Source organism: Macrotis lagotis, chromosome 8 (assembly GCF_037893015.1).
Source record: "Macrotis lagotis isolate mMagLag1 chromosome 8, bilby.v1.9.chrom.fasta, whole genome shotgun sequence".
Lineage (NCBI taxonomy): Eukaryota > Metazoa > Chordata > Mammalia > Peramelemorphia > Peramelidae > Macrotis > Macrotis lagotis.
The window spans coordinates 71,450,682-71,464,610 of NC_133665.1; the positions used below are offsets into that span (position 1 = coordinate 71,450,682).

Below are 13,929 nucleotides of genomic sequence, written 5' to 3' on the forward strand. Positions count from 1 at the left end.
AAAAGCTCAGATGCTCCTAAGGGAAGCAGGTACTGATGAAGTGGGCTTTAGATTGGCCATTATTTTTGCTTTGCTTATTTTCTCCATTAGACTCAACTATTAGAAAGTCATCATGAAGTCACATTTTCATGTGTCAAAGGGCTATTTAATTCTTGCCAATCATGATTAATTTTGTAACCTATCATGGTTTGTTAAGTCTATTCCCCCTCTGTGAAGAACTAAAAGGGTTATTAATTTTGTGAATGGGCTTGTTTGATGATCAGTTAACCCTGAGGATCCCTCTATGAGGACCACACACATCCTGGAAAACAAATTAGATTTCCTGTAAACAAATTATTACCCCCGGAATTCCCTTCTCCACAAGTGTGTCGGAAAATTGTCTACAGTTTTGGTTAGTGTTGTGATCAATGAAAATCTAAGTAATTTTCGAAGTGGCTATAATAGATCTTGAGGTTGAAGTGACAAGCATTAATTTTTGATTTCTCTAAGCAATGTGTACAAAACTGTCTCAAATACAAACTCTCACTAGCTTTAGAATTTGAAGACGTGAAAAAATGATACTTTTCTAATGCTCTTATAGATTTTTACAAGTTAGGTGGGGCTAGAAACACTTGAGAGACCCATCTGACAAACAGAAAAGTTTATTTACAAAGAACTGACATTTGCTAGTATGATGGTTATGTAACAGTATATAGTACTGAATTATTTGATGTTACTCCACAAGGTAGACTGAGGTCTAAAAAAATTAAAGGATTATAGAGATCAACCATAGAATTTTCTAATTAGAACTGTTCTAAAATTGAAAAGGCTTTTAGAATATATTCTTGAGCATCATAGTCTTCAAGCAGAGATATACAAGTAACCACCTTTCAGGGTTGCTGTTAACTCTTTGGCTTGATTGGTTACAGTTAACAATGTATTTGTTTAACCAAAAAAACAGCGAAGGGTCATCTTATTTTGTGTGAGTGTTTTTCTGACTGGCCCCAGTTCATAAAATCAATGCCTTTAAATCCCCAGGTTGACTAGATGACCTTTAAAATTCCTTCCAACTTTAGAATTCTGTATTTTTTTTTACATGACTGAATTGAAAAATGATTATGTATAATAATATATTTCCATTTCATTAGTAGTAGTTATGATTAACATTTACCTGACACTCTATGGTTATAACACACTTTATATTTATATCCATCATCTCACTTGCTCCAAAAAGAACCCCAGTGAGCAAGATAGTAAGAGTATCATCAGCAACAATTTGCAAAAGGCTGAAAGAAAATTTGAATTACTTGTGTTAGGCTACACATGAGTAAAATGAAGACTCAAGCCCAGGTAGGTCCTCATTCTATTATTTTATGGGGTCAATAAAAATCTGCTAAGAGAATTTTGCTTATCAGTGGAAAGGTCATCAGATTACTCTTTACAAAGATCCTCATTGATTCAATTTAAAGAAGTACATATACTTTAGAGTCCATTTGGGTAGTTAGTACCTGAATACCAAATCCTTCAAGGATTGTTTGTTGTTATCTCCATTCACAAACTTGAACTCACACTTTTACATATCTTAAAGATATTTAATCTTATGGGCTTAGGCTGCCCTCCCATTCTCCCCTTTTCTTCTTGAGCCCTTTGTGACTGCCATTCTAACATATATTTATATACATGGCTGTTTTCTCCCAATAGTACATATGCTTCTTGAGTCTAAGGGTGATTTATTTTCTTTAGTATCTAGCATATAGTAAATGGTTAATAAATGGTTGAATTGCATTAAATTTTCCTAAAGACAAACTTTCAAGTGGTTTCTAACTGAAAATGTATTTTTATTTTCAAGGGTCCAGAGATTGTTAGGAAAAAGCCTTAGAGGTTATATGGAGTAATTCCTTTATTTTTACCATTGAGGCCTTGGGAAATTAGTTGTACAAGGTCACATAGGTAATAAGTATCACAATAGTATTCCACCTCAGGTCTTAATTTCATAGCCAGTGTAGTATCTTTCCCCATGCAGTTTCTCTCAAGTCATTCCTTGGAATTCATCTCATTTGCCCCCATGAGGACATTTCTCATGTTTCCTGCTAGAGATAGAATGAAAAATCTCATTTCTCTTATTGTACTTTCACAAGCCTACCTGTAAATTTCCTGATGGTCAAATAGCATGTTTTTACTGGCCACATTTGGGAAATGAATTTAGACAAATCAGAGAGACTTAACACTGGAAGGGATCTTAGAGATAATCTGATTCAACTTTTTCATTCTGCTGATAAGAAAAGTGAACAAACCCTTAAAGAGGGTAATACACTCAAGGTCAGAATGATAGAGGCATTATTGGGACTAAAATATAGACCAGAGGAGGATCTTTCAACTGACTTCTCTGAAGAGCCTCAGTTTCCTTTCAAAATGGGACAATACTTGAATTAACAGCTCTGTGATTTTGCTGTGAGGAGCTGACATATGTTGAAATATTCTGGAAGGAGTACTAAACAAATCGAAGAAATAGGATATCCCCTATAGATTCTAATGCAGTGTCAAGGACTTAGTATGGATGCGATTAGCATAGTTGGAAAAGGGTTGAATTTACAGTTAACAATGCACATGAGTTTCACCAAAAAAAGCAGTGAAGGGTCATTTTCTTATTTTGTTCCAGGGTGTTTTTCTGACTGGCCCCAGTTCATAAAATCAATGCCTTTAAATCTCTATTCTTCTACAGATAAGACTCACACATCATCTCTTCTCTAATAAATTTATTCACATTTGGGAAGGGAGGTCCAGGACTGGGTAGAAAGAAATAGAAAACCATGCTTTGTCCATTTCTCTTGCAGACCAGAGGCTGGATTACTCTGTCCTGGAACATCTCCATCCTCTTGCTTTTCTCCTCCATCCTGGGCAGTCCATTGCAATGGCTGAATAGTTCATGGAGGGGAGTGGTTAAACTGTAGAAGGTTCCATTGCATCATCACCATCAACATCATTGCTTCTTTGATTCTATGGGCCTTGATTTTCCTACAGGATCCATCAGCATGACTAGCCCCCAGCATGCAAAACCTGGGGAAAACAATAATAGCAATTCATATTTCTGTTGCACTTTGAGAGCATTATTTTTCAACAACTGTGTGTGGAAAGTAGGTAGGGTGAAGTCTTATTATATCCAATTAAGGATGAGACAACAGAGGCTAAGAAAAGGTGGTGATTTTTCCAAGGTAAAAAAAAAACAACCTAGTAAGTGGCAGACCAGACTCCAACAAAAGCCCTCCAAGAGCAGCACCTTAACTACATCAAATTTCACATTCTAGGAAACTGAGTCAGGCTATTTTTATAATCATTCAACAACATCCTTATGAATTACCTGTTGTTTGTACAGCTAATTATTCCTCTTTTCCTTCCTCTGCTTAATTCTACTGTATTCCCCATTATTTCAAATTTTTTCTTGTACTGAATGTGGCTTGTCTCCTTCATTAGAGAGCAAGCTTCTTTAGGGCAGGAATTGTCTTTTGCCTTTTTTTTTTAAATCTGCATTTTTTAGCAGCATAAACAGAGTAAAAGTTTAATAAATACTTATTGACTGACTTTCCCTTAGCTTAGAGGGTTGATATAAGGATCAAATAGGATACTATCTGTATGGGAGAAGCCTCATAAACATCTCTCCCTGTTCCTCTCTCTTGAAGGTCCATGAGGTTCAAGGAGGCAATTTTTGATCTATAATCTATATCTATATAACATATCTCTTTCTATATATATAATCTATATCTGTATGTAAAATCTATAAATGATTTATTGAAGGTCCATGAGGTTCAAGGAGGCACTTTTTGATCTATAATCTATATAATCTATATAATCTATATCTCTCTCTATATAAAATCTATATTTGTATATAAAATCCATAAATAATTTATTGAAGGTCCATGAGGTTCAAGGAGGCACTTTTTGATCTATAATCTATATCTACATAATATATATCTCTGTCTATATAATCTATATCTGTATAGAAAATCCATAAATAATTTATTGAAGGTCTATGAGGTTCAAGGAGGCACTTTTTGATCTATAAGCTATATGTAATCTATATCTATATAATATATAATTTATAAATAATTTATTAAAGGTCCATGAGGTTCAAGGCACTTTTGGACCTATAATCTATATATAATCTATAATGCAGAGTATAGTGGAGTAACTACTGTGAAATGGGGCTTCCCAGGCTTGCTCCCTGTGTGCTCCCTGGTCTGCAGAGGGGTCAGGGTCAAACACCGCATTTGGGAAATGTCTAACAAAACCTGCTCATGCTAATTCAAAAAGAAGCCAGTTTGACACCAGAGGGCACGTGACCTTTAGGCCTGGGAGATTCACCTTTGACCCGGAGTCCCACGTGGACAAGACACCTTTGCCTCAGTTTCTTCATTTGTAAAATCGGGTTGCAATTCTCGCCCCAGCTCCCTTATAGTATCACTTTTCTGTTATTACTATTACTTTGGTGGCTCCCACAGGCCCCGCCCCCCCCCCCCCCCCCCCCCCCCCGGGCTAACTCGATTCCCGCCTCCTTCCCGGCATGCTTCCCGGCCGCCCAGCACGTGACGCCCCTCCAGGGTTCTGGCGGCGCCCCTCCCCCACCCCCACCGCCTGCCCCCTCCCGGCCACCGTCCCCGCCGCCTCGCGCTCACTGATGCCAACGACCATCTGCAAGATGGTCCCCGGGCCCGGGGAAAAGCCTTGCTTCATGGGCCGCCGCGCCGTCCAGTACACGTAGCCGCCCGCCCCCAGCAGCCCTGCTCCCGAGAGGAGGCGGCAGCTCAGGCAGTCCATTAATGGGGACTTGGCCGGAGCTGCGGCCGAGGCCGACGCGGGGGGCGAGGAAGTCGGGGTGGCCGCCATCTCTAGGAGGGGGCGGTGGGAGGAGCGAAGAGAAGGACCCTAGAAGCGGCCGCTTCCACGCGGAACCCGCGACAAGGTGATTCCGGAAGCCGAGCCGCGATGGGAGCGGCACAGGAAGTGGGCGCAAGGGTTGCATGGGAAATGTAGTTTGTCCTCCCTGGACCGGCGCTCTATTGGACAACGGACCGGAAGTGGGGATGCTGTTGTTGGAAGGGGCGGGGCTTTCCCCTTGGGTTTAAAACTCATCTTTTTTTTTTTTTTGCTTGTTTGTTTGTTTTGCCCTTTGTCCTCACTCTTTCCCTTTAACCTCAGAAAAAGTGAACCCAGTCTATGCTTGTGGTTCTATAGAGACAGATCTGGAAACCACTCCTTCCCTTTGTAAAAGAGTAAACTCTGGGAGAGAAGTTGGCTCATCTAAGGGCCCAGCCAGGAGCTGTCATCCTCCAGGCTACAGACCCCAAACCCTGAATTTCTTGTGCTTTGTATCACAGCCACGGCCTCATCTTCCCTTTCTTTCATCCTTGAATCTATTCATGTAGAATGAAATGGAACAGGGAACTGTTATTTAGGTCATCCTTCCGCCTTTGCTAAACATTCCAAGCAAAATTGGTGACCACGTTTTTTTTATTTAAACTTTTTATTTAAATGTAAAAGTTCATATTTAAACTTTTTTATAAAAGTTTTTTATATTTAAACTTTTAATTTAAATACAAGTTTTTAATTTAAACTATTTAAATACAAAAGTTTTCATATTTAAACTTTTTATTTAAATGTAAAAGTTTTCATAGTTAAACTTTTTTATAAAAGTTTTTATATTTAAACTTTTTAATTTAAATATAAGTTTTTAATTTAAACCATTTAAATATAAAAGTTTTCATATTTAAACTTTTTATTTAAATGTAAAAGTTCATATTTAAACTTTTTTATAAAAGTTTTTATATTTAAACTTTTCAGTTTAAATATAAGTTTTTAATTTAAACTATTTATAAAAGTTCATATTTAAAATTTTTATTTAAATGTAAAAGTTTTCATATTTAAACTTTTATAAAAGTTTTTATATTTAAACTTTTTAATTTAAATATAAATTTTTAATTTAAACTATTTAAATATAAAAGTTTTCATATTTAAACTTTTGTATAAAAGTTTTTATATTTAAACTTTTTAATTTAAATATAAGTTTTAATTTAAACTATTTAAATATAAAAGTTTACATATTTAAACTTTTTATTTAAATATAAAAGTTTTCATATTTAAACTTTAAATATAAAAGTTTTTATATTTAAACTATACATAAACATATAGACTATATTTAAACTTTGAAAATTTTAGCACAAATCATAAATAATATAATTATAAAATATAAAATATTCATCATGTCTGTGATGTGTTACTATTGTCCATGGCAAAGACCTGCCATCTGCCCCCTCAGGTTAATCTCATCCTCCCCCTAATCTCATCACCAGGCAGCTAACTCAAGCCTTGGTTGACTAACTCTAGTCACTTCCCTCCAGGCTGGAGGGCAGAGTAGCAATTTTGCCCAATCTCTTCATTTATGGAGGTCAGAAACCAGACTTGGCTCATTCCCCTCAGATGTTCTAGGAGAGGTATCCATTGGACTCCCTTTTCCCCACCTTTCCTGCTTCCTTTTGTGTATTTTCTTCCCCATTATATTGTAAACTCTTTTAAGACAAGAATTGGCTTTCTTTTTATTGATTGTATCCCCAAGTCTTAATGACAGATATAGAGTCGGTGTTTAATAAATGTTCAGTCATACTGTAGGCGTACTAGATTTCAGAAGACATCTGGTTGGAATTAAAGCTCTCTCTCAATTACTAGTTATATGATCTTGGGAAATCATTTCTCTTTTCTGACTCATCTGTAAAAGGAGATTGCCCTAAGTGATCTCCAAGGTCTGAGTTTTAAGTCTGTGATACTACGTTTTAGCTTCCCTTTCTTTGTTGGATGATGGAATTTTAAAGTAGAAGGCAAGATCCCTTTCCTTTCTTCAAGGAGTTTACAGATCAGTATGAGGATTGAATATAAAACAGTATATATTGCATATCTTTTGTTGGTACATATTTGTGTGTATCCATTGGAATGTGAGCACCTAGAATGTAAAGGATCTGGTTTTTTTTTTTTTTGTTGTTGTTGTCCTTTCCACACATTTTGCTTTTCTTTATGTGGTCAGTAACTCATATGGTGAGTGATAAATAAATGCTGTTTTTAAATTTGTTTTTTTCTCCTCCTAATTTTGTTTCTGATTTCATATCTCACCCTAAGTAAAAAAGATTTCTGTTGAGTACTTTGTGAGCTCAAGGTCCAGTATATTTTGAGGTAAGCTTGTGTACTAGGCAAGTTTTATTATGTAAATAAATATTGCATTTATACACAAATGCTGGGAAAATAAAATTAATAGAAAGCAAAATTATTTAGGAAATTTCTTTTAATATGATATAGCATACCATCCAGAATTTCACAGCGCATCTGCTAAAACTCAGCATTCTAGTGTGGCACACTGTTTGAAAACCATAGCTCTTTGGAAAAATGTTTGTGAAAAATAAAGACCAGTGTTTTATTCTACTAAATCAAATGCTTTTTAAAAAAAAAAAAACCAAAAAAGCATCATGGAGGTTTAATTTCTCCAAACCTTTCAGTCAATTTGCAAGTTAAAAAGACATAGTCTTCCATAAAGTATTGTTTGTGAAATCCTGTCTTTTTCTTATACTTTCATCAAAGAGACCATCAATTTGCCTCATGCTCACTAAGATTAATTGGAAATGAAAATGTTGACATGTGAATTGGTATTTATTTTTATAATAAATCTCAGGAAAAGGGTGAAGGGGAAGGTTTTGTGTGTATGGGAGAATGAGGAATGACCAGTTTGAAGATGAACATGCATGGTTCCAAGAAAAATATAGCCCAGTGACTTAGCTCCTCTAAGGCATGGTTTCTTCCGGAAATGGGGATAGTCAATTCCACTTCTCATTTTTCACTGTTATTAGTTCATCTGATTAGGTCATATTGGAGTTACTGTAATTGCTTATTGTGTCTTCTGTTTTCTATAACATCATATGGTTTTATACCACTGAATTGTTTAATCTTCATGTATTTAGATCTTATTTGCCTCGTTTGCAAGCTTACTCTTCAACAGTACTAGAACAGTGAAAATTTGGAACCTATATATTTAAAATTTCTACCCCAAACTTGGCCTTCTAACTTTATCTTTCTACTGAAGACATCATCCCCTTATTCACCTAGGCTCTTCACTTTAATTTAGAGCCATCTTTGACTCCTCTTTCTCACTTCATTTCTCCCACCCTTTCCCTGCCCACCTCTCAATTGCCCCTTGAGTTACTCTGTTCAGTACTCATCTTTTCTTGTCTGGATTTTTCTAATAGCTTTCTGACTTGTCTTCCTACCTCTAATCTCTCCTTCTTCATGTATTTTTTTCACATTACTGCCAGTCTTCTCAATTGTATTACTCTGACATCATTCATCCAGCTAAAAAATTTAAGTCATTCTCCATATGAAAGTATGAACTCATGATGGTAATATTCAAGGCCCCCTGTTGTCTGGCTTCAAACATGTTTTTCCAGACTTCTTTTCTATTAATTTTCCTTTGCATTCCAGCCAAATTGGATATTCTCCCTATTCTTTTTCTTTTCTTTCCCTTAAATCAATCCATGGGCATTTATTAAGTGACATCTGCTGGGCACTGTACAGATACTGGGGAAACAAAAACAAAAATGAAAATTTTTGCCTTCTCTTCCTCTCTCTATCTAATCTTTGTCTATTCAAATCCCTCTCTTTCTTCAAAACCCAACTCAGAGAGTTCTTTCAGGGAACTATAGTTTTCCTTCCCAGTTTAAAGGATCTTTTCTGCCTCAAATATATCAAGTGCTGTATGTTTTCTTTGAACTTAGCACATTTTACCTTGTATTATTGTTATTTGTATACATTGTTATTTGTATACATCTTCCTGATGGGATTGTCTCCATTGCCACACTCACCCCCCCCACCTCCGACATCTAGAAGCTGCCACCAGTCCTTTGCATTTGAAACTTCCAGTTATTGTATACATTTGTATTGTTATTTGTATACATTTGTATACAACTAAATTGTAAGTACCTTGATAAGAAGGCCTAAATTATATGTGTGTGTATGTATGTTAATTGTATATATGTAAAGTCAGACATATATATATGGATAGAGATACACATTTATATGTACACATGCTAGAGTTGAATATGCTAAAGAATGGCATGACTCTGTAAAGAAAAGGACTCTCAGATGGAAATACACACAGGTTTTACTGGGTTCAGTAGGAAGAGTTAACTACATATTAAGGGAAGGCACATGATTATTTTATTTAAAAGGTCAGCAGAAAAATAGCACCATATATAAAATTTAATTAAAGATTTGTTCCTAATCAGTGAATGTGTAAATACCAATGGCACTTTGTACTTGTACAGCTTAAGGAGATGTTCATAATATACACCTGGAGTATTAGTATTACTAGACAGGCCCTTACCTTGAAGGCTAGCGTTAAGGGATTCAGTTAAATAAAAAAATGCTAAAAAGTGCTAAAACAGTTGTTACTGAGAGTCTCTTCTTTGATCCCTAGACTTTTTAAATGCTCATTCAAAGAGAAATTTTTAGAATGGTCCTATGTAACACTGGGCCTTTGAAATTTCCCTGAAAACTTAGCTTCTTGCTACTTTTTTTCAGGGTTCAGTTAGTAAGTTATTTGGGAATAATCAATTTTGCAAAGATCCCATTAGTATAACTCTCTTCCCAGATCACACAAGCCTAAATCCAGTAGCAAAAACATATAAAACAAACAGTATAGATAATAAAGAAAAATGAGTAGGAGATGCTTTTTCTGCCCCTGTAAGCAAATAGGGAGTGCCTATTTAAAGGTTTCAGGGCATTTTTAACCTAATCTCCATTTTTTTCTTCAGATCAGAACAGGGAGTAATCCTTCATATTGAAGCTCAGAGTCCAATGATTCTGAGTTCAGAACTTATGTTCTTCAGGCTGATCTCGCCAATCCATTATAATCTTTCCTCTCAACATTGTGTTCATTAAATTCTGGAATTGGAGAATTTTGGTATTCTAAATATTTGGCATTCTGCTGATAATTTTCTCCCCAATCCTCCATTGATAATAGCTAGGCTCCTTGGTCTCTGGACTTCTAATTACCCTACTTTTAACATCCTGTCTTTTAGAAGATTCTCCATTAATAGAACCATAGTTCAAAAGAACCATTAATCTGGGCTCAGATGCATAGGTTTCTTCTGGGAAATGCTGTCTGTATATATAATTTCATCTAGTAAGCAACGCTCCCTGGGTCCCAGGGATTTTTCCCTCTAGCTATAGATTGTGGCCTATAGTTTTATCTCTACAATACCATTTGGGCTGATTTCCACTGATTTTGGAATAAAAGGTTATAGCATCTCTACAAGATGATGATGTTTGTCCTTTGTTCTTGAAGAACATGACATTAGGGAGGTGATGCAATAACAAGCACATGAACTGGATTTGAGTGAGGAGGATGCTTTGCTAAGTCACCAGCCTCACTTTCTCCTCCCGAGTTGTCTGGGTCCAGCATTAGGACAACCAGAGATGCTCCTACATGCAAGTCAATCAAGATTAAGTGACTTGCCCAAGGACATACAAATGACAAGTGTCTGAACCTAGATTCGAACTCTTGGCCTACTGATTCCATGGCCTATCCCTGTGCTACTTAGCTGCCCCATCTCTACAAGAAGAGCCTACAGAATGCTACATATACAAATTACCATTCTTAGAATCAACATCCTAATTCTCATTGTGACTAGCTCCTCTTCATTTAAGTTTCTTGACCTGGGGTCCTGTTCTTGCACCTAGCTCTCCCTTGTTATTCTTCCCAACTAGGTTCTTTATACAAACCTTCCAGTTGCAATCCTGCTTCCTAAAAAGACCCTCCCTGCTTGATTGTTTGATGGCATGGTAGTTTTCCCTATGATAGTTTGGCCATGATTCCGTTCACTATTGTTTATAGAGGTGGCCTCATCTGTGTGGCCTTCAGCATCTCCTTGCAGGCCAAAAGAGAAAAAAAAACCAACCCAGACTGTGAGATATATTGTGTTTAAGTAAATGCTGTCACATTCAGGTGAGCCACTCTACAAAGCTCAGTGCTGTGAGAGCCAAAGTGATGCAATGCGAAGTTTGATGTTTATTGAATACAAAGCATTACACTGTGAGCAGCCAAGTGGCATGTTTTCTATTGGTTCGGGTCCTGGTATTGATTACAAGAGAAACTGCCTGGCTTTTCTTCAAGGAATGGTACTTCATAACTCTTTGAGAGCTCTCTGCTCAGAAAAGTATCATGCACACATAGAGCTAAGCCTGAGGAAGAGCTGCTGAAATACGCTGATGTGTAAGCCCAGGCCTCCAGTTCTGTGAACAAAGAAATGGTCTAATTATTTTGGTTTTCCCCATAACACTCATTCACTTAAATAGAATGCCTCCCCAGCAGCTTGCCTCTTAATGCCATAACAAAGAAGGAATTCTTATTGATCCCTACCATAATATGGTTAGGCCTGGTGGGTATTGCAAGGGTGAACATCTGGGACTGATATTTTCTGCTGACCAGTGAATCAGCAGGAAAGGAAAGAGGAGATGATGAGACCCAGATGTTCAGCCGTTTCCTACTTCTAATGGCTTGCTGAAATTAATCCACATTGCATCTCACTGTCAGAAAAGAGTCGGTACCATGGGTTGCAGCTGCTTATGAGGCAGACAGAGTTCAGAGGAGGAAGACATCCTTCTTGTGGCACAATGAACAATTTCCACCAAGTTGTAATTCTCTTTAAAGCTTTGCTTAAGGTGTACCCCTCTATCTTTGACCTTTCCTGGAGAGCTCTTCTGCCCTTTATAGGGATAAAATGGTTTACCATTGCCACAAAATGTGGGGTGTGAGAAAAGAAGCTGAACTCATTGAGGATGGATCACTACAGAGGGGCATAACCATTATAGAGGCAAATGGAGCAGGCACCGGGCTTCTTCCTGTGTGTATGTTCATGTTTATATGAGTGTGTGTGTAGGGAGTGTCATTCTCATGGTGGGGACTGGGAGAAGGTATAATGCCTTCATGGTAGGTCACAATTTCATCTTTCTTCTCTTGTGATTACTCTCCTGGTAAAACTCCCTGGGGATATGGACTGATTCTTCCTGATGGGATTGTCTCCATTGCCACACTCACTGCCCCCCCCCCCCACACCTCCGACATCTAGAAGCTGCCACCAGTCCTTTGCATTTGAAACTTCCAGTTATTTGGGCAGAACCAAGGTGGCAGAGTAAAGGCAGAGACTCCTACATGATCTCCCCCAAACCACTCCAAATAACTTTAAATAATGATTCTAAACAAATCCTAGAGTGGTAGAACCCATAGACCCATCCCAAGATAACTTGGAAGGGTCTATTACACTGGGTTTAGAAAGGACCCACAGGACAGTCAGGACTACTCCAGAGTGAACAGGCTCCAGTATTCTGGGAACAGACCCGGGGTCCCTGGGTCCCTGGATTTTCAGACTCTCACCCAGGGATTACCAATGACAATTGGGAAGATTAGCAGAAAAACTCTTCCAGACCAGAATGAGAACGGAGCCCAGTCCTGCATAGGCCTCAGTGCAGACCTGGCCCCAGAGGACCAGGGGCAGTTCTGGAAGCTACTTCCAGAGTGCTCAACCTACAGGAGATTGCAAAAGTCTCTTCTTTCCTATCCCTGAGGCAGGACTCTGTTGCTGCACCCATACTCAGATCCAAGTTGCTGTCTGGGACCCCAGTGTCAGGGAAAGGAGCAGAAGTAGAGCAGAGCTTACTGCCTCAGAGGAGGAGGGACCCTCCTCACAGTTCCAGGGCAGAGGGGAGTGCTTGTGGTCACCCACAGAACAGGAGAGCAGTCAGAGCTGCTTATAAGAACTTGGAAGAATTGAGAACTTGCAAGTCCCTGAGGGGAGTGTGTCCTCAAACCTGGAAGCAGGGCCCCACCTTAACACAGAGTTAAAAATCAAGTCATAGGCTGGGAAAATGAGCAAATCACAGAAGATAAAAAAAATATGACCATAGACAATTACTTTGATTCTATGGAAAATCAAAAAACACACAAAAAATAATAAGTCAAAGCTTCTACACCCAAAACCACCAAGAAAAATATGAATTGATCTCAGGTTATGGAAGAGCTCAAACATGATTTTGAAAATCAAGTGAGGGAGTTAAAGAAAAATTGGGAAGAGAAATGAGTGATGTGGGAAAATGATGATAAGTGAGTCAGCAGCTTGGTGAAGGAGATATAAAAAATGAAGAAAATAACAGCTTAAAAATCAGTTTGAATCAAATGGGAAAAAACAGTCCAAAAGGCCTGTGAGAAGAATGTCTTAAACAGCAGAATTAGTCAAAAGGAAAAGGATATGCAAAAACTCTCTGAAGAAAATAATTCATTAAAATGTAGATTGGAGGTAAGGAAAGCTGATGACTGTGATAAATCAAAAAACAATAAAAAAAATCAAAAGAATGAAAAACTAGGAAAACAATGGAATCTCATTGGAATAACAACTGACCTGGAAAACAGTTCCAAGAGAGAGATAATTTGAAAATCATTGAACTTACTAAAAGTCACCAAAATAAGAGCCTAGATATAATTTTTCAAGAAATTATCCAGGAAAACTGCCCTGATATCCTAGAAATAAAGGGTAAAAATTGAAATTGAAAGAATCCACCGATCACCTCCTGAAAGAGATCCCCAAATGAAAACTGCCAAGAATATTTTAGTCAAATTTCAGAACTCCCAAGTCAAGGAGAAAATATTGCAAGCAGTCAGAAAGGAACAATTTAAATATCATGGAGTTAAAGTCATAAGATTTAGCAACTTCTAAATTAAGGGATTATAGGATTTGGAATATGATATTCCAGAAGGCAAAAGAGCTTGGATTACAACCATTAATCAATTACTCAGCAAAACTGAACATCCTCTTTCAGAGGAAAAGATGAACATTCAATGTAACAAGGGATTTTCAAACTTTCCTG

At 37.5% G+C, this 13,929-nt stretch overlaps 1 protein-coding gene across 1 annotated transcript; it reads right to left on the reverse strand.

Annotated features, from left to right (window-relative positions):
* Nucleotides 1–1,176: 1,176 nt before the first annotated feature.
* On the reverse strand, nucleotides 1,177–4,960 carry DMAC1 (distal membrane arm assembly component 1). The gene is made up of 2 exons (XM_074197503.1): nucleotides 4,650–4,960; nucleotides 1,177–3,036 (listed from the first exon to the last, which is right to left on the reverse strand). The coding sequence occupies exons 1-2, from the start codon at nucleotides 4,858–4,860 to the stop codon at nucleotides 2,960–2,962; spliced, it is 288 nt and encodes a 95-aa protein (XP_074053604.1). The 5' UTR covers nucleotides 4,861–4,960; the 3' UTR covers nucleotides 1,177–2,959.
* Between the last annotated feature and the right edge of the window lie 8,969 nt (nucleotides 4,961–13,929).